Raw genomic sequence first — 19,242 nt, 5'->3', positions numbered from 1 at the left:
TTCGAATCATTATTTACAGTGCAGAAGGAGGCCATTCAACCTATCAAGTCCATGCATGCTCTCCACAGTCAGTCCTACTTCCTGGCTAGATCCCTGTATCCCTGAAAGTTTATTTCTTTCAGGTGGCCATCCAACATCCTCTTGAAGTCATTGATCGTCTCCACTTCCACCACCTTGTGGGCAGCAAGTTCCAGGTTATTACCACCCACTACGTTTAAAATAAAAAAGTACTTCCTCGTATTCCGCCTACATCTTTTGCATAAAACATTTTTAATTTGTGTGCCTAGTCCAAGGAGTTGGGGGCACGGAGGGAAAGAGGAACGGACTCTGTGGGGAGAGGGGGGAGAGAGATCAAGGTGTCTCCTGACAGAATTAATATCAATCCAGAATACTCTGCATCACTACATCAGGAGTGTGCGTGCAGAGATCTGACTACTTATGCAAGCAAACGCAATGCAGGTATGTCACGAGATCAGTTTTTAATATAGTGACAAAGTAAGTTCAATAATTAATCTCATTTAAAGCTTCTTCACAAAATACACATTTGTTATTTTTATTAGTAAGATAAATTGTTAATGACTTTATCTTTTGGAACTGCTCATCGGCCCCCCAAGCCGTGCAAAAATCGTAATGCAGCCCTCTGCCCTAAAAGGTTGGACAGCCCTGGTCTGGACTGTTTGAACTGTGAATTGCTATAGTTGCATATTGCTGACTAGAGAGTAATTAACTTGGGGTGATTTGGGTTTTGTTGCATTTACTCGAAATTGAAATTGCGTACAATTCTGCAGAGGGTACAGAAGAGGTTTACCAGGATGTTGCCTGTCTGTGAGGGTATTCGCTATGAGGAGAGGTTGGATAAGCTCGGATTGTTTTTACTGGAATGACGGAGGTGGAGGGGCGACATGATAGAGGTTTACAAAGTTATGAGTGGCATGGACAGAGTGGATAGTCAGAATGCTTTTTTCCCAGGGTGGAAGAGTCATTTACTAGGGGACATAGGTTTAAGGTGTGAGGGGCAAAGTTTAGAGGGGATGTGCGAGGCAAGTTTTTTTTTTTTACACAGAGGGTGGTGAGTGCCTGGAACTTGCTGCCAGGGGAGGTGGTGGAAGCAGATACGATAGCGACGTTTAAGAGGCATCTTGACAAATACATGAATAGGATGGGATAGAGGAACACGGAGCCCGGAAGTGCAGAAGTTTTTAGTTTAGACAGTCATCATGATCGGCACAGGCTTGGAGGGCCGAATGGCCTGTTCCTGTGCTGTACTTTCTTTGAAATTTAAAATTTAATTTCTGTGTAATTTTTCAAATGTACCAATGACCTTTGGACACAGAGACCAAAACTGGATACATATCCTGTATTTTCTTCGTGTGTATTGGTACTCTGGTTTTATATTGCTGTCTGTGACTTTAATTTGCTGTGAAATAGAACAAGATTACATTTGAAACTGCTTGTCTTCCTTTCTGTTGGGTTCATAAATGCCAAGAAAAAGTGTTTAGCATCAGTTTTTCCATACTGGCGCTTCCAATATGTCTTCATCTGAAAACTCCTTCCCCCCCCCCCCCCCCCCCCCCCACCAATTGCGGTTGACAGGCCCTTGACCATGTCCATTCTATTTCCCCCACTCTGCTCTCACGCCTTTCCCTCCCTCCCAGAACCACAATAGAGTTTCCGTGGTCCTTGCCTTACACCACTAGCCACTATAATCGACGAATCAGCCCCGCCGTTTCGACTGTACTCGACGAATCAGCCCCGCCGTTCCGCCATCACCATTGCAATGTACCACCAACACCTCTTCCCCTCCCCTGCCTGCATTCCAAAGAGACACCCTGGTCTACTCCTCAAACACCCCAACACCTCCTTTCCCTTCCCACGGCACCTTTCCATGCAAGTGCAGGAGTTGTCTTGCCTGTCCTTTTACCTTCTCACTGTCCAAGGCCCAAACGCTCCTTCCAAGTGAAAGTGATTTACTACTTCACTTTAGTATACTTTATTAGCTGCTCACAATGTGGTGGTCTCTACAATGGGGAGACCAACTGCAGAAGGGTGGCCGCTTTGTGGAACCTCCATTCAGTCTGCAAGCATGACCCTGAGCTTCCGGTTGCGCCTCATTTTAATTCTCCACCTTGCTATCATTCCTGACCTTTCTGTCCTTGGCCTGCTGCAGTCTTCCAGTGAAGCTCAACACAAGCTCGAGGAACAAGCAGCACATCTTTCAACTGGGCACTTTCCAACCTTCTGGATGAACACTGAGTTCAATTTTAGATCGAACCTCTGCCCCATTTTATGGCTTTTTTTTTGCTGTTTTTTCCTTCGTTTCTTTCTGGATTACTTTACGTTCTGATGGACTGCTATCCTGCCATTCACACCTCTAATCACACATTTTGTTTCTTACTTGTCCCATTATCACTTCGCTTTGTCTTTTCGCCATTAAACCTTTTATCACTTAATCTCTGCTGCCTATCACTTGTCCTTCTCACCCGTCTCCGTTTCACTTGCTTAAAAGCTATTACATTTCTAACTTTGCTAGTTCTGATGAAAGATCATCGACCTGAAACGTTCAGTCTCTACAGATGCTACCTGACCTGAGTATTTCCAGCATTTTCTTTCTCTAGTTCAGATTTCAGCATCCGCAGTATTTTACTTTTGTATCGGAGAGAAGTATCAGTTTAAAAACTATGTATCAATCTCTCTTTTTTTTCTCTGTCTCTTCATTAGCTATTAATCCAATATCCACATTTTATTCACCATATATAAAGCATTTTTTTTTTCAGGGTGAGCTAAAATATACACAATGGAAAAAGTGAAGTGTGCCAAAAATCAAACAGCACAGAAGGAGGCTATTCGGCCCATTGTGTCTGTGTTGGCCAACAAGGAGCCATCCAGGCTAACCCCACTTTCTAGCTCTTGGTCCGCAGCCTTGTAGTTCATGCCACTTAAAGTGAATATCCAAGTATTTTTTAAATGTTATGTGGATTTCTGCCTCTACCACCCTTTCGGGCAGTCAGTTCCAGATCCCCACCACCCTCTGGGTGAAAACGTTTCCCCTCAAATCCCCTCTAAATCTCCTACCTCTTACCCTAAATGCCTCCTGGCTATGGACCCACAACCATGGGGGATTGGGCCTTCCTATCCACTCACCTTATCATTTTATATACTTCAATTAAGTTTCCCCACAGTCTCCTCTGTTCCAAAGAAAACAACCCTAGCCTATCCAATCTTTCCTCAAGACTGAAAGTCTCCAGTCCAGGCAACATCCTCTTAAATCTACTCTGTACCCTCTAGTGTAATCACATCTTTCCTATAGTGCGGTAATGCGCACAGTAATGCAGCTATGGCCTAACCAGTGTTTTATACAGTTCCAGTATAACCTCCCTGCTCTTGTATGTTGTTCCTTGACTAATGAAGGCAAGTAAGAAGGCTAATGCCTTCTTCGCCACATAATCTACCTGTCCAGCCTCCTTCAGAGATTTGTGGACTCTAAGGTCCCTCTGTTGCTTTACAGTTCTCAATATCCTACCATTTGTGGTGTATTTCCTTGCCTTGTTAGCTTTTCCCAGATGCTTTACATCACACTTCTCCTGATTGGACTCCATTTACCACTGTACGCCCACCTGACTAGTCCATTGATATCATCCTGCAGTCAACAGCTTTCTTCTTTATTAACCACATGACCAAGTTTTGCATTGTCTGTACACTTAATCATACCCACTACATTCAAGTCCAAATCGTTATGTACCTCAAAAAGCAAGGGACCTAGTACTGAACCCTGCAGAACCCCATTGGAAACATCCTTCCAGTCACAGTATCACCCATCAACCATTATCCTTTGCTCCCTGCCTCTGAGCCAGTTTTGGATCCAACTTGCCACTTTGCCTTGGATCCCATGGGCTTTTACTTTCATGACCAGTCTGCCATGTGGGACTTTATCAAAGTCTTGCTAAAGTCCATATAGACTACATCAAAAGCCATACCCTCATTGCGACCCTCCTTGTTACTGCTTCGAAAAATTCAGTCGTATTAATCAGACACGACCTTCCCTTAACAAATCTGTGCTGACTGTCTTTGATTAATCCATGTCTTTCTAAATGAACGTTTATCCTGTCCTTCAGAATTTTTTCTAATTTTCCCTGGCTGACTGGCCTGTAATTACTTGGTCGATCCCTTACTCCCTTTTTAAACAATGGTACAACGTTAGCTGTGCTTTACTCCTCCTCCGTTATCTCAGCTGTAGCAAGAGAGGATTGAAAAATGATGGTCAGAGCTTCCACTCTTTCTTCTCTTACTTCCCTTAACAACCTTGGATGCATTTCATCTGGGCTTGGGGAATTATCCACTTTCAAAGATGTTAAACCCCTTAATACTTCCTCTTTCACAGTTTATTTCATCTAATATTTTGCACTGCTTCTCCCAGATTGCATCGTCCCTTTCTTTTGTGAAAACCGATGCGAAGTAATCATTAAGAACAATATCCACGTCCTCTGCCTCCACACAAAGGTTGCCCTTATAATGCCGAATAGGCTGTACTCCTTAGGTTATCCGCTTGCTCATTATGTATTTATTAGAAAAATCTTTAGGTTTACCTTGATTGTACTTGCCAATATTTTTCTTGCCCTCTCTTTGTTTTCCTAACTTGCTTTTTAATTTCACCCCTCCTCTCTTTATACTCTAGGTTTTCTGCGGTAATGAGCCCTCGGTATGTGTCATAAGCTTCCCTTTTTTTCTTTTATACCCTTCTTTAAAACCCCTTGACATCAAGTAGGCTCTGGATTTGTTAATCCCACCCTATTTCTTTACGGGAACATGCTTGCTCTGAACCTCTCTATCTCTTCTTTGCTTCCCACTGATCTGGTGCTGATTTACCTTCAAGTAGCTGTTTCTAGTCCACCTTAGCTAAATCACATCTCAGCTTTCTTTTTTAATTCATTCATGGGATGTGGGCGTCACTGGCTATGCCAGCACTTATTGCCCATCCCTAATTGCCCTTGAGAAGGTGGTGGTGAGCTGCCTTCTTGAACTGCTGCAGTCCATGTGGGGTAGGTACACCCACTGTGCTGTTAGGAAGGGAGTTCCAGGATTTTGACCCAGCGACAGTGAAGGAACGGCGATATAGTTCCAAGTCAGGATGGTGTGTGACTTGGAGGGGAACTTGCAGGTGGTGGTATTCCCATGTATTTGCTGCTCTTGTCCTTCTAGTTGGTAGAGGTCACGGGTTTGGAAGGTGCTGTCTAAGGAGCCGTGGTGCATTGCTGCAGTGCATCTTGTAGATGGTACACACTGCTGCCACTGTGCGTCGGTGGTGGAGGGAGTGAATGTTTGTAGATGGGGTGTCAATCAAGCGGGCTGATTTGTCCTGGATGGTGTCTAGCTTCTTGTGTTGTTGGAGCTGCACCCATCCAGGCAAGCGGAGAGTATTCCATCACACTCCTGACTTGTGCCTTGTAGATGGTGGACAGGCTTTGGGGAGTCAGGACTTGAGTTACTCACCTCAGGATTCCTAGCCTCTGACCTCTTGTAGCCATGGTATTTATATGGCTACTCCAGTTCAGTTTCTGGTCAATGGTAGCCCCTAGGATGTTGATAGTGGGGGATTCAGCGATGGTAATGCCGTTGAATGTCAAGGGGAGATGGTTGGATTCTCTCTTGTTGGAGATGGTCATTGCCTGGCACTTGTGTGGTGCGAATGTTACTTGCCACTTATCAGCCCAAGCCTGGATATTGTCCAGGTCTTGCTGCATTTCTACACGGACTGCTTCAGTATCTGAGGAGTCACGAATGGTGCTGAACATTCTGCAATCATCAGACAACATCCCCACTTCTGACCTTATGATTGAAGGAACGTCATTGATGAAGCAGCTGAAGATGGTTGGGCCTAGGACACTACCCTGAGGAACTCCTGCAGTGATGTCCTGGAGCTCAGATGATTGACCTCCAACAACCGCAACCATCTTCCTTTGCGCTAGGTATGACTCCAGCCAGCGGAGGGTTTTCCCCCTGATTCCCATTGACCTCAGTTTTGCTAGGGCCCCTTGATGCCATACCCGGTCAAATGCTGCCTTGATGTCAAGGGCAGTCACTCTCACCTCACCTCTTGAGTTCAGCTCTTTTATCCATGTTTGAACCAAGGCTGTGTTGAGGTCAGGAGCTGAGTGGCCCTGGCGGAACCCAAACTGAGCGTCACTGAGCAGGTTACTGCTAAGCAAGTGCTGCTTGATGGCACTGTTGATGACACCTTCCATCACTTTACTGATGATTGAGAGTAGGCTGATGGGGCGGTAGTTGGCCGGCTTGGACTTGTCCTGCTTTTTGTGTACAGGACATACCTGGGCAATTTTCCACATTGCAGGGTAGATGCCAGTGTTGTAGCTGTACTGGAACAGCTTGGCGAGGGGCGCGGCAAGTTCTGGAGCACAGGTCTTCAGTACTATTGCCGGAATATTGTCAGGGCCCATAGCTTCTGCAGTATCCAGTGCCTTCAGTCGTTTCTAGATATTTCGCGGAGTGAATCGAATTGGCTGAAGTCTGGCATCTGTGATGCTGGGGACTTCAGGAGGAGGCCGAGATGGATCATCAATTCGGCACATCTGGCTGAAGATTGTTGCAAATGCTTCAGCCTTATCTTTCGCACTGATGTGCTGGGTTCCCCCATCATTGAGGATGGGGATATTTGTGGAGCCACCTCCTCCAGTTAGTTGTTTAATTGTCCACCACCATTCATGGCTGGATGTGGCAGAACTGCAGAACTTAGATCTGATCCGTTGGTTTTGGGATCATTTAGCTCTGTCTATCGCATGCTGCTTACGCAGGTTGGCATGCAAGTAGTCCTGGGGTGTAGCTTCAACAGGTTGACACCTCATTTTGAGGTATGCCTGGTGCTGCTCTTGGCATGCCCTCTGCACTCTTCATTGAACCAGGGTTGGTCTCCTGGCTTGATGGTAATGGTAGAGTGGGGGATATGCCGGGCCATGAGGTTACAGATTGTGGATGAGTACAATTCTGCTGCTGCTGATGGCCCACAGCACCTCATGGATGCCCAGTTTTGCATTGCTAGATCTGTTCGAAATCTATCCCATTTAGCACAGTGATAGTGCCACACAACACGATGGACGGTGTCCTCAATGTGAAGGCGGAACTTCATCTCCACAAGTACTGTGCGGTGGTCACTCCTACCAATACTGTCATGGACAGAAGCATCTGCGGCAGGCAGATTGGTGAGGACGAGGTCAAGTATGTTTTTCCCTCTTGTTGGTTCCCCCACCACCTGCCGCAGACCCAGTCTAGCAGCTTTGTCCTTTAGGACTCGGCCAGCTCGGTCAGTAGTGGTGCTACCGAGCCACTCTTGGTGTTGGACATTGAAGTCCCCCACCCAGAGTACATTTTGTGCCCTCGCCACCCTCAGTGCTTCCTCCAAGTGGTGTTCAACATGGAGGAGTACTGAGTCATCAGCTGAGGGAGGGCGGTAGGTGGTAATCAGTAGGAGGTTACCTTGCCCATGTTTGACCTGATGCCATGAGACTTCATGGGATCCGGAGTCGATGTTAAGGACTCCCAGGGCAACTCCCTCCCTACTGTATACCACTGTGTCACCTCTGGTGGGTCTGTCCTGCCGGTGGGACAGGACATACCCGGGGATGGTGATGGCAGTGTCTGGGACGTTGTCTGTCAGGTATGATTCCGTGAGTATGACTATGTCAGGCTGTTGCTTGACTAGTCTGTGGGATAGCTCTCCCAACTTTGGCACAAGCCCCCAGATGTTAGTAAGGAGGACTTTGCAGGGTCGACAGGGCTGGGTTTGCTGTTGTCAGTTCCGGTGCCTAGGTCGATGCCGGGTGGTCCGTCCGATTTAATTCCTTTTTATTGACTTCGTAGTGGTTAGATACAACTGAGTGGCTTGCTAGGCCATTTCAGAGGGCATGTAAGAGTTAACCACATTGCTGTGGGTCTGGAGTCACATGTAGGCCAGACCAGGTAAGGACAGCAGATTTCCTTCCCTAAAGGACATTACTGAACCAGATGGGTTTTTACAACAATCAACAATGGTTTCATGGCCATCATTAGACTAGCTTTTTAATTCCAGATTAATTAAATTCAAATTCCACCTTCTGCTCTGGTCGGATTCGAACCCATATCCTCAGAGCAATACCCTGGGTCTCTGGGTTACTAGTCCAGTGATAATAGCACTCTGCCACCGCCTACGCTGAAATGAGTCATACAGCATAAATAATATGGTGTTGGTTGTATGTCCAGATCCCAGGAGAGCACTGTCGCTTGAGTCTTTGTGAAACTTGCTGATTCCTGCAGTAAAGTGTTATAGTAACTTTCTCTCTTTAGGGAGCGACTGCATATAGAATGGTTGGAAAAAGAACAGCAGGCACAGGAGGAGTTCCAGCTGAGAAAGGAGAAAGAAGAAGCAGCACGGAAAAAGCTGGAAGAGGAGGAGGTAAACAATTCAGTTTTACTTATGATTCTTGTGTTCCTTTACTCATGCACTAGTTATGTGGCAGAGCAGTGGGATAGAGAATGGTGGTCCGTTTACCCGTAGATCTGTCTTTCTAGCTAATCTGAGGAGCTAGTGAGGTTTGATGTATCTCTAAAATAGGATGTGCACTTTGCAAATGAAATATCGTTTGGTTGATAGTTTACCTTGATAAGTGTTGATGCAGGTGTTGTAATTAATATGATCAATCCAGCTAAAATGAGCAAAGTTCATCTTACCCATTCATTATTTGGTGTTTCTGGGAAAGACATCTTGATCTCCCGCAGTTTGCTACTTTTACTTTGTGCAAACGATAATACACAATTGACATTGCTGCATGGAAGTTAGATATGTTTGAGCTTTTTCATTGTGGGAAATTGGTGTGAAAAAGCTATTTCAAGAAATCGCAATTTGCACCAGCTTGTGTTTTACCCAGTAGAGCACTGAAAAAAACGAGCTTGGCTTGGCACAGCATTGTCGTGACTTAAAAATAACCTCAGCAACTTGCATTTGATGTAGTGCTTCAAAAAGCAATAATTCTGACATTGAGTTCTTAATTTTCACAAGACTGACTTGTTTCCATGGGAGGAGATGAGATCTAATGAGATTTATGTGAAGGGGTTTTACAATGTTAATCTGCACAGGAAGAAGATGCAGCGTGCATTAAAGCATGAGAGGAGTTTCTACTCTTGTGGTTTACTTTAGCAATTGGTCTCTGACTCCAACACACTTTCTCTTAAGATTGTTACTTTCAGCTCAAGTGTTGTTCTACTTGTAAGTTAGAATGGTTTGAATTCCATAGGATGTGCAGCACAGAAGCAATTGAGAACTAGTAATGCTAATATAGTTTTCATTCCAGTACAAAATATTCCAGAAGCTGTTTATATCATAGTACACCCAAACATTGTTTGGAACACCTTTGAGTCGAGCTGAAAACTCTTAAATTTTTAAATTCAGAACTAAAATCTGAAAAGTGAGATCCACCTTAAATAAGAGATACTTTCAATCTTGACATAAGTTTGTGCAAAAAGATTTGACTGTAATGTGTCCCTGTTCCTTTTGGGTTCCCAGAGAAGAATCAGAGAAGAATGGGAACAGCAACAGATGAAGGAAAAGGAGGAAGTAGAACACAAACGCCAGGAGTGGAGAGAACGAGAGGTGATTCCAGCTCTAGGAGGATAAATTCACAATATATATCCTCTTTAAAAAGTATATCAGTATCTTAATTATGCTTGACTTTGGGCAGTTGATTAAAGAACTTAGTGCAAAGTGTAATGGAGCAAAATGCAAATGATTTAAAACTTTTCCTTTTGTTCATTTATCAAACTGAGTCCTGGGAATAAAAAACTCTATTTCAGGCATCTAATGTCAGCATCAAGTACTCCCCAGTCAGTTGTAGAACATTAACAAGCAGAATAAGCCTCCAAAGCCCTGCAAGTGCCAGTGTGGCAGTTTTTCATCTCTCACCTCCCAACTTGGGTCTTATCTGAGTGAGATTATCAATTTAGGAGCAGTTTTATACCATGGGTCCACAGACACAAGATTTCAACACTCCTGCCAGCAAACAGAAGACTACTTGCCATCAGTCTGAACTGAATTTGAGTATAGTTGAGAGAAGTAAAAAGCCAGTGTTCAATGCAATGGCCGATTTGGCTCCCAACAATTTCATTCTTAAGCATCATGGTTTTACTTGAGGTGCTTCGAAAGTGGCCAGTGTCCACTTTACTATATTACAATTCAACAGAACAGATGATTGGTAAATATATCAAATTTGGTCAGGCTTTAGCATTGAAAGTCTGTGTAATACTTAATAATACAATCTTAATATTTTCAATACACTACCTGTTGTAGTGGGGAAGAATTCTGAACTGAAACCACGTGGTGGCTTGTGCATTGATATTTTTGTCTCAGTAAGTAGTCATCAGCTTCACAGTTGGATTTCTGAGACCTGTATGAATTGTTGCATCTCTAAAGCTACCATCTATTTTTGATTTGAAGTCAGTTTTTGTGCTTAAAGAATAATTGGGTAATTTATATTAGAATTTTGAATTAAAACCACATTTCAGTTGCAAGGAAACCATTCGATGTCACTGACTGGGGTAAAAGTCCCTGATTGCCACATTTTTGGGACGGCATACCATGATTGTGCTTTCTCAAAGGTCTGTTGTGGTAGACCCTCGGGGTGTTTCAATTGGCGTAGTAAACTGTTGGACCATATTACATATCAAACCATACTAAAGGAACTTGGATCAAGCTAGCCAAAAAGGTAAACTTGGTAATATAATGGCATTTTGATCATGTCGTAGGCAGCAATGGTAGGAATATGTGAAAATCAATAATGATTCTTAGTCAAAGCAACCCAGATATTTGAGTATTGGTATGTTGGTGACCATGGAATGAAATGATTTGGGCATCAGTCTTAGATGTACTACGGTAAGATACACGTTATTAAAAAGACGGCCTTTCTTTATTATTGGCTAATCAATTTTCAATGTATGTGTGCTTGTGTGAAGTGGGGAAATTGAAAATCTGTTGGGGAGCAAGTTTGAAACAAATCAGTTAAAACTTGCTCCCTCAAATTTATCTAAGTATAGCATGTAGAAATGCTTTAGTAGTCTGAAATTTTCATCCAACAGCATAAGAGGGGAGTTTGTCAAATAGTTTGCTAGAGTACAACCCTATAGATTATTTGAGAGGATATTATGATTGAAAATTGCAAAGGGCCCAATAATCTGCTAAGAAAGGTTATCCAGATTAAGCTAGCATAGTACTGAAAGTAAGAGAATTCAACAAGCAATTAATCATACACTAGGAATTATATGGAAATTCTTTTTAATGCATTATTCCTTACCTTTTATAATGTAATGCTTTATGTTGTAACAGCATTGTGTTTACATAATGTGTTCATGAAAATTATCTGGACCTTTACAAGTGATATTCCTTAACAGTCCTGTACGAAAGAGTTTCCACCGTTCATCCTTACTGACTAATCCAACAAGATGTATCTTTTTCATAATACTAAGCAAACGTGATTAGAATTGAGTCTTTTAGTTTCAGATATCACCCGTCCTGTGTGAAATGTAAAGATTTACAAGTCAAATCATCTTTGTCTCGTAGCCTTTGATATTAAACTTCCCAAAACTTTTTAAACTGAACCGTTCGTTCAAGACCACTTCTGTCAGTCTTGCAACCAGTTCAAGTGCTAGAATCCTGATTCGAATTGCTGTGCATTCTGATCTGGTACCCTTTCAGCTAGTTTGATTGTCATTTACATAAAAAGAAAAACCCTAACCGTTATATTCAGCTATTTTGTAAATGAATCTGTACACCTTGGATATCCAGCATATGGGGACTGAGCTAGTCATGCTCCAGACGCTGATACTTTGTGGTTGTGTACGTTTTAGGAATTAAAAAGTTATGATTGCTACCTTTTTTTGGGTTGACTGACATTGCTGAATGTTGGGAGGGGACATGGGGTGGGTAGGGGAGAGAGAGTTCAGTCTTAAATCCAATGAATGAGCAATATTTAGATTTGCGGCAAAGTACTTTCCATTATGAATGCCGGATTGTGGTATTTTAGGGATAAGTATGTAAATTTTCACGTATTTCACTTTTTTGTAACTGAATTGAAATTGTAGCTCATACATGTGAATTTAATTGTTTTAAAATAACTTTTTAAATAATTGAAGTCCCAGTCATGAATCCACTTTCTAAAACTGTCATTCTTAACAAGTAGAATCAGATGTGTACCAGATATGTACTGCAGGATTTTTACCAGTGCTGTGTTTACACCATTTGTAGGAAGCTGTTCAGAAAATGCTGGATCAGGCGGAAAGTCAGGTACTGTATGATCTTTGAGTCCTTTGAATAATATATAATTTAAACTGAGTTATACGTAATGAAAAATAGATTTAGTAAAACCCTATCTGTACAAATATGTGGAATCTATTCAGCATTGATGAGCCACTGAATGTCAGTGAGTGTTCATAAGATCATAAGAACTAGGAGCAGGAGTAGGCCGTCCGGCCCCTCGAGCCTGCTCCGCCATTCAATAAGATCATGGCTGATCTTTTCGTGGTCTCAGATCCACTTACCCGCGCTCCCACCGTATCCCGTAATTCCTTTATTGTTCGAAAAGATATCTACCTTAGCATTAAAGACGTTTACTGAAGAAGCGTCAACTACTTCACTGGGCAAGGAATTCCATAGATTAACAACTCTCTGGGTGAAGAAGTTCCTTCTTAATTCAGTCCTAAATCTGCTCCCTCTCATCTTGAGGCTATGCCCTCTTGTCCTAGCTTCACCTGCCAGTGGAAACATCCTCTCTACTTGTATGTTATCTATTCCCTTCATGATTTTATTGGTTTCTATAAGATCCCCCCTCATTCTTCTGAACTCCAGTGAATATAATCCCAATCTACTCAGTCTCTCCTCATAAGCCAACCCCCTCAACTCTGGAATCAACCTAGTGAACCTCCTCTGCACCCTCTCCAGTGCCAGTATATCCTTTCTCAAGTAAGGAGACCAAAACTGTACACAGTACTCCAGGTGCGGGCCTCACCCATACCTTATACAGCTGCAACATAACCTCTCTGCTTTTAAACTCAATCCCTTTAGCAATGAAGGACAAAATTCCATTTGCCTTCCTAATTACTTGCTGTACCTGCAGACCAACCTTCTGTGATTCATGCACAAGGACACCTAGGTCCCTCTGCATAGCAGCATGCTGCAACTTTTTACCATTCAAGTAATAATCCTTTTTACTGTTACTCCTACCGAAATGAATGACTTCACATTTATTAACATTGTATTCCATCTGCCAGACCTTTGCCCACTAACTCAATGTATCCATGTTCCTCTGCAAAGTTTCACAGTCATCTGCACACTTTGCTCTGCCACTCATCTTAGTGTCATCTGCAAACTTTGACACCCTACACGTGGTCCCCAACTCCAAATCATCTATATAAATTGTAAATAATTGCGGTCCCAACACCGATCCCTGAGGCACACCACTAGTGACTGATTGCCACCCAGAATAGCACTCATTTATCCCCACTCTCTGCTTCTTGTGCGGCACCTTGTCGAAGGCCTTTTGGAAATCTAGGTACACCACATCCACTGGGTCCCCACTGTCCACCTTGCTCGTAATGTCATCATAGAATTCCAAAAGATTTGTCAAGCATGACCTGCCCTTCATGAACCCATGCTGCGTCTGCCCAACGGGACAATTTCTATCGAGATGCCCTGCTATTTCTTCCTTGATAATAGACTCGAGCATCTTCCCCACTACAGAGGTTAAGCTAACCGGTCTATAATTCCCCATCTTTTGTCTACCTCCCTTTTTAAACAGTGGCGTCACATCTGCTGTTTTCCAATCAGCTGGGACTACCCCAGAGTCCAGCGAATTTTGGAAAATTACCGTCAGTGCACCTGCTATTTCTCCCGCCATCTCTTTTAGTACTCTGGGATACATTCCATCAGGGCCAGGAGACTTATCAATCCTTAGCTCCATTAGCTTGCCCAACGCTACCTCTTCCGTAATAATGATTGTTCCTACGTTCGTCTCTTTGTCAATTACTGGCATGTTATTAATGTCCTCCACTGTGAAGACCGATACAAAATACCTGTTCAATGCCTCGGCCATTTCATCATATCCCATAACTAAATTCCCCTTCTCATCCTCTAAAGGACCAACGTTTACTTTAGCCACTCTTTTTCGTTTTATATATTTATAGAAACTTTTGCTATCTGTCTTTATATTCTGTGCTAGTTTTTTCTCATGTTCTATCTTACTTTTCTTTATAGCTCTTTTTGTAGCTTTCTGTTGACCTTTAAAGTTTGCCCAATCTTCTAGTTTCATGCTGCTTTTGGCCACTTTTTATGCCTTCTCTTTCAATTTGATAGCCTCCCTTATTTCCTTAGACACCCATGGCAGATTACCCCTTTTCTTCCAGTCCTTCCTTTTCACTGGAATATACCTTTGCTGAGCACTTTGAAAAATTGCTTTGAAAGTCCTCCACTGCTCGTCAACTGTCCCACCGTAAAATCTTTGTTTCCAGTCCACTTTAGCCAAGTCCTCCCTCATTCTATTGTAGTCCCCCTTGTTCAAGCACAGGACCCTGGTATTGGATTTTATCTTCACACTCTCCATCTGTATTCTAAATTCAACCATACTGTGATCACTCCTTCCAAGAGGATCCCTAACTATGAGGTCATTAATTATTCCTGTCTCATTTCACAGGACTAGATCTAGGATAGCTTGCTCCCTCGTCGGTTCCATTACATACTGTTCAAGAAAACTATCACGGATACACTCAACGAATTCCTCCTCAAGGCTACCCTGACTGAGCTGGTTCGACCAATCTACATGTAGATTAAAATCCCCCATGATAATTGCCGTACCATTTTTACAGCCATTAGTTATTTCTTTGTTTATTGCCCGCCCCAATATGATGTTATTATTTGGTGGCCCATAGACTACGCCTATCAATGACTTCTTTTTTTCTTAGAGTTTCTAATTTCCACCCAAATGGATTCAACCTCATTCTCCATAGAACCTATATCATCTCAGCACCGCCCTGATGTCGTCCTTGAGTATCAGAGCTACACCACCTCCCTTACCTTACTGTCTGTCCTTCCAAATAGTCTGGTACCCCTGGATATTTAACTCCCAGTCGTGACCAACCTGTAACCATGTCTCCGTAATGGCTACCAAATCATATTTATTCGTGATGATTTGTGCCGTTAACTCATCAACCTTGTTACGAATGCTACGAGCATTCAGGTAGAGTGCCTTTATGCTAGCTTTCTTACCCTCATGATTTCCAACATCTCTAATAATAACTCCCGAGTTATCCTTCCTTTCTGCTTCTTTCATAGTCTGCCTTGAACTTAAACCCTCCTACACACATGTTAGCCTGCTGCTTACCTTTTTATTTATCATCATACTCCCTGTCGTTTTCCCTTTCCCTTCCCCCCGACTCACTAGTTTAAAGTCCTAGAGACCACCCTATTTATCCGTTTCGCTAGAACACTGGTTCCAGATCGGTTCAGGTGGAGACTGTCCCATTGGTACAGATCCCCCCGGTTCCAAAACTGATGCCAATGCCCCATGAAATGGAACCCCTCTTTCCCACACCACTCCCTTAGCCACGTGTTTACTTCCCTAATATTCTTATCCCTAAGCCAATTTGCACGTGGCTCGGGCAGTAATCCGGAGATTATGACCCTCTAGGACCTGTTCCTTAATTTCGCTACTAGTGCTTTATAATCCCCAAACAGGTCCTCCATCCTAGCCTTGCCTATATTGTTAGTCCCAACGTGGACCACAACAACTGGATCCTCCCCCTCCTGCTCCAATATCCTTTCAAGCCGGTCAGAGATGTCCTGCACCCTGGCACCGGGCAGGCAACACACCATGCGGGACTCCCGATCCGGCTTGCAAAGGATACTATCTATCCCCCTAATTATAGAATCCCCTATAACTGCCACTTGTCTTTTTGCTCCCCCCTCTTGAATGGCCTTCTGCACCATGGTGCCATGGTCAGTTGGCTCATCTTCCCCGCAGCCCTTTTCCTCATCCACACAGGGAACAAGTATCTCGTACCTGTTGGATAAGGTCAAAGGCTGAGGTTCCTCCACTCCTGAACTCAGGATCCCCCTACCTGCCTCACTTGCAATCACATGTTAATGGGCTCAAACTATTCTGTGATAAGAGGGGAGGAGAACCCACCTCATCTAGCTATTCCACTTCCTGCTAGTAGATAATAGGGGTCATTAGATCAGAGACCTATCTTTCTATATGGGGTAAGAGTAAAGGAGAAAGTATAAAGTCTGAATCAGGCTTAATATACATGTATGTGAATGCATGGGAATGTTGTGAATAAGATTGATGAGTTGCAGGCACAGATTGCCATGTGGAAATATGTTCAGGCTATAACAGACCTGGCTTAAAGAAGGGGAAAGACTGGGTATTGAATATTCCTGGATGCAAGGTGTTCAGGAAAGATAGGAAAGGGAAAAAAGGGGGAGGGGTGGTGATATTTACCAAGAGCATTGCACTGCTGGAGAAAAAGAATGTCCCGGAGGGGTCGAGAATGGAATCAATTTGGCTAGAGCTAAGGAACAAAAAAGGTGCAGTTACATTGTTCGGTGTTGTCTATAGGCCACCAGCTAGTGGGAGGGACTTGGAGGAACAAATTTGCAAGGAAATTAGGTGCAAAAATTATAGGGTTATAATGAGGGACTTTAATTATCTGAACGTAAACTGGGATAGTAGTATAAAGAGTAGTGAGGAGCAAGAGTTTCTAGAGTATTCAGGAAAATTTGCTACAGCAGTATGTTTCTGGTCCAATGAGAGGGGAGGCATTGCTAGACCTGATTCTTGGGAATGAGGTGGGTCAAGTATCAGATCATTTGGGGGACAGCAATCATTGTATCATACAGTTTAGGCTGACTATGGAAAAGGACAAAGAACAACCCAGAGTAAGAATAATTAACTGGGGGAAATCCAACTTCAATGTGGGGGGTGGGGTGGGGGTGGAGAACGGAACTGGGGTGAATAAATTGGAGGTTGGCAGGAAACGCAGTAGTTGAACAAGGGCTACCTTCAAAGAAGAGTTATGGCAAAGTCAAGGTAGGTTCCCTCGAAGGGGAAAGGTAGAGTAAACAAATCCAGAGCTCCCTGGATGACAAAAGAGGTAGAGGTTAAGATAAAGAAGAAAAAGTGTGCTTATGACAGATGCCAGGTAGAAACTACTATTGAGAACCAGGTTGAATATAGAAGATCCAGAGGGGAAGTGAAAAAGCAAATAAGAGAAGCAAAGAGAGCAGGAAGAGAGACTGGCAGCTACATTAAAGGAAATCCCAAAGTTTTCTATAGACATATAAATAGGAAAAGGCTGCTAAAAAGAGAAGTTGGGCCGATTAGGGACTGTAAAGGGGATTTACACATGGAGGCAGAGGGCATAACAGATATTAAATTAATCTGCCTTTACCAAGGAAGAAGATGCAACCCAGGCAATGGTGAAAGAGGAGGTAGTTCAGACATGAGAAGGGTTTAAAATTGATAAAGAGGAAGTATTAGATAGACTGTCTTACTTAAAGTGGATAAAGCACCAGGACCGGTTGAGATGCATCCAAGGATACTGAGGGAAGTGAGGGTGGAAATCGTGGAGGCACTGGCCATAATTTTTCAATCTTCTGTAGACTCGTGGGTGGTGCCAGAAGACTGGAGAATTGCAAACGTTACAGTCTTGTTCAAAACAGGTTGTAAAGATAAGCCCAGCAACTATAGGCCAGTCAGTTTTAGCTTCGGTGGTGGAGTAACCTCTAGAAAGAATAATTCAGGATAGAATTAATAATCACATGGACAAATGAGGGTTAATTAAGGAAAGCCAGCATGGATTTCTTAGAGGAATGTCATGTTTAACTAACTTGCAGGTTGGCAAGATGTAACGAGTGGTGTGCCACAGGGATCAGTGCAGGGGCCTCAACATTTTACAATTTATATAAATTACTTGGTTGCAGGGGCCGAAGGTATGGTTGTTAAATTTGCTGAGATGGTTAAGAAAGTAAGTTGTGAAGAGGACATCAGGAGGCTACAAAGGGATTTAGATAGGTTAAGTGAGTGGACAAATATCTGGCAAATGGAGTATAATGTGTGAAAATGTGAAATTGTCCATTTTGGAAGGTAAAATAAAAAAAGCAGTGTATTATCTAAACAGTGAGAGATTGCTGAGCTCTGAGATGCAGAGGGACCTGGGTTTCCTAGTGTATGAATTGCAAAAAATTAGTATGCAGGTACAGCATGTAATTAGGAAAGCCAATAGAATGTTATCATTTATTGCGAGGGGAATTGAATACAAAAATAAGGAGATTGTGCTTCAGTTATACAAAGCATTGGTGAGACCACATCTGGAGTACTGTATATAGTATTGGTCTCCTTATTTAAGGATGGATGTAAATGCATTGGAAGCAGTTCAGAGAAGGTTTACTAGAGTAATACCTGGAATAGGCAGGTTGTCTAATGAGGAAAGGTTGGACAGGCAAGGCATGTATCTGCTGGAGTTTAGAAGAGGAAGAGGCGACTTGATTGAAATATATAAGCTCCTGAGGGGTCTTGACAGGGTGGATGTGGAAAGGATGTTTCCTTTGTGGGAGAATTTGGAACTAGGGGTCGCAGTTTAAAAATAAGGGGTCGGTCATTTAAGACAGAGATGAGGAGAAATTTTTTATCTGAGGATCATGAGTCTTTGGAACGCTCTCTTGCTCAAAAGGCAGTGGAAGCATACAGACATATGAATTAGGAGCAGAAGTGGCAGCGCAGTGGTTAGCACTGCAGCCTCACAGCTCCAGCGACCCGGGTTCGGTTCTGGGTACTGTCGCTGCGGAGTTTGCAAGTTCTCCCTGTGACCGCGAGGGTTTCCGCCGGGTGCTCCGGTTTCCTCCCACAGCCAAAGACTTGCAGGTTGATAGGTAAATTGGCCATTGTAAATTGGCCCTAGTGTAGGTAGGATAGTAGGAGAATGGTGGGGAAGTGATCGGGAATATGGGATTAATGTAGGATTAGTATAAATGGGTGGTTGTTGGTCAGCACAGACTCGGTGGGCCGAAGGGCCTGTTTCAGCGCTGTATCTCTCTATGACTCTAAGTAGGCCACTCAGCCCCTCTAGCCTGCTCCCCCATTTAATAAGATCATGGGTGATCTGTTTGCGTCTCGAATTCCACACTCCCATCTACCCCGAATACCCTTGATTCCCTTGCCT

At 43.3% G+C, this 19,242-nt stretch overlaps 1 protein-coding gene across 1 annotated transcript in view; it reads left to right on the top strand.

Moving 5' to 3' along the window:
- The window catches only part of zrsr2 (zinc finger (CCCH type), RNA-binding motif and serine/arginine rich 2), a 47,531-nt gene that overhangs the window by 5,543 nt on the left and 22,746 nt on the right, over positions 1–19,242 (top strand). Inside the window, exons 2-6 of the mRNA XM_068041332.1 lie at positions 288–459; positions 4,673–4,682; positions 8,332–8,440; positions 9,548–9,634; positions 12,278–12,316. Of these exons, the coding sequence (XP_067897433.1) occupies positions 288–459; positions 4,673–4,682; positions 8,332–8,440; positions 9,548–9,634; positions 12,278–12,316 (417 nt within the window). The remainder of the gene's footprint in view (positions 1–287; positions 460–4,672; positions 4,683–8,331; positions 8,441–9,547; positions 9,635–12,277; positions 12,317–19,242) is intronic.

Source organism: Heterodontus francisci, chromosome 10 (genome assembly GCF_036365525.1).
Source record: "Heterodontus francisci isolate sHetFra1 chromosome 10, sHetFra1.hap1, whole genome shotgun sequence".
In the NCBI taxonomy this organism is placed as follows: Eukaryota; Metazoa; Chordata; class Chondrichthyes; order Heterodontiformes; family Heterodontidae; genus Heterodontus; species Heterodontus francisci.
This window is presented reverse-complemented; position numbering and strand designations above follow the sequence as displayed.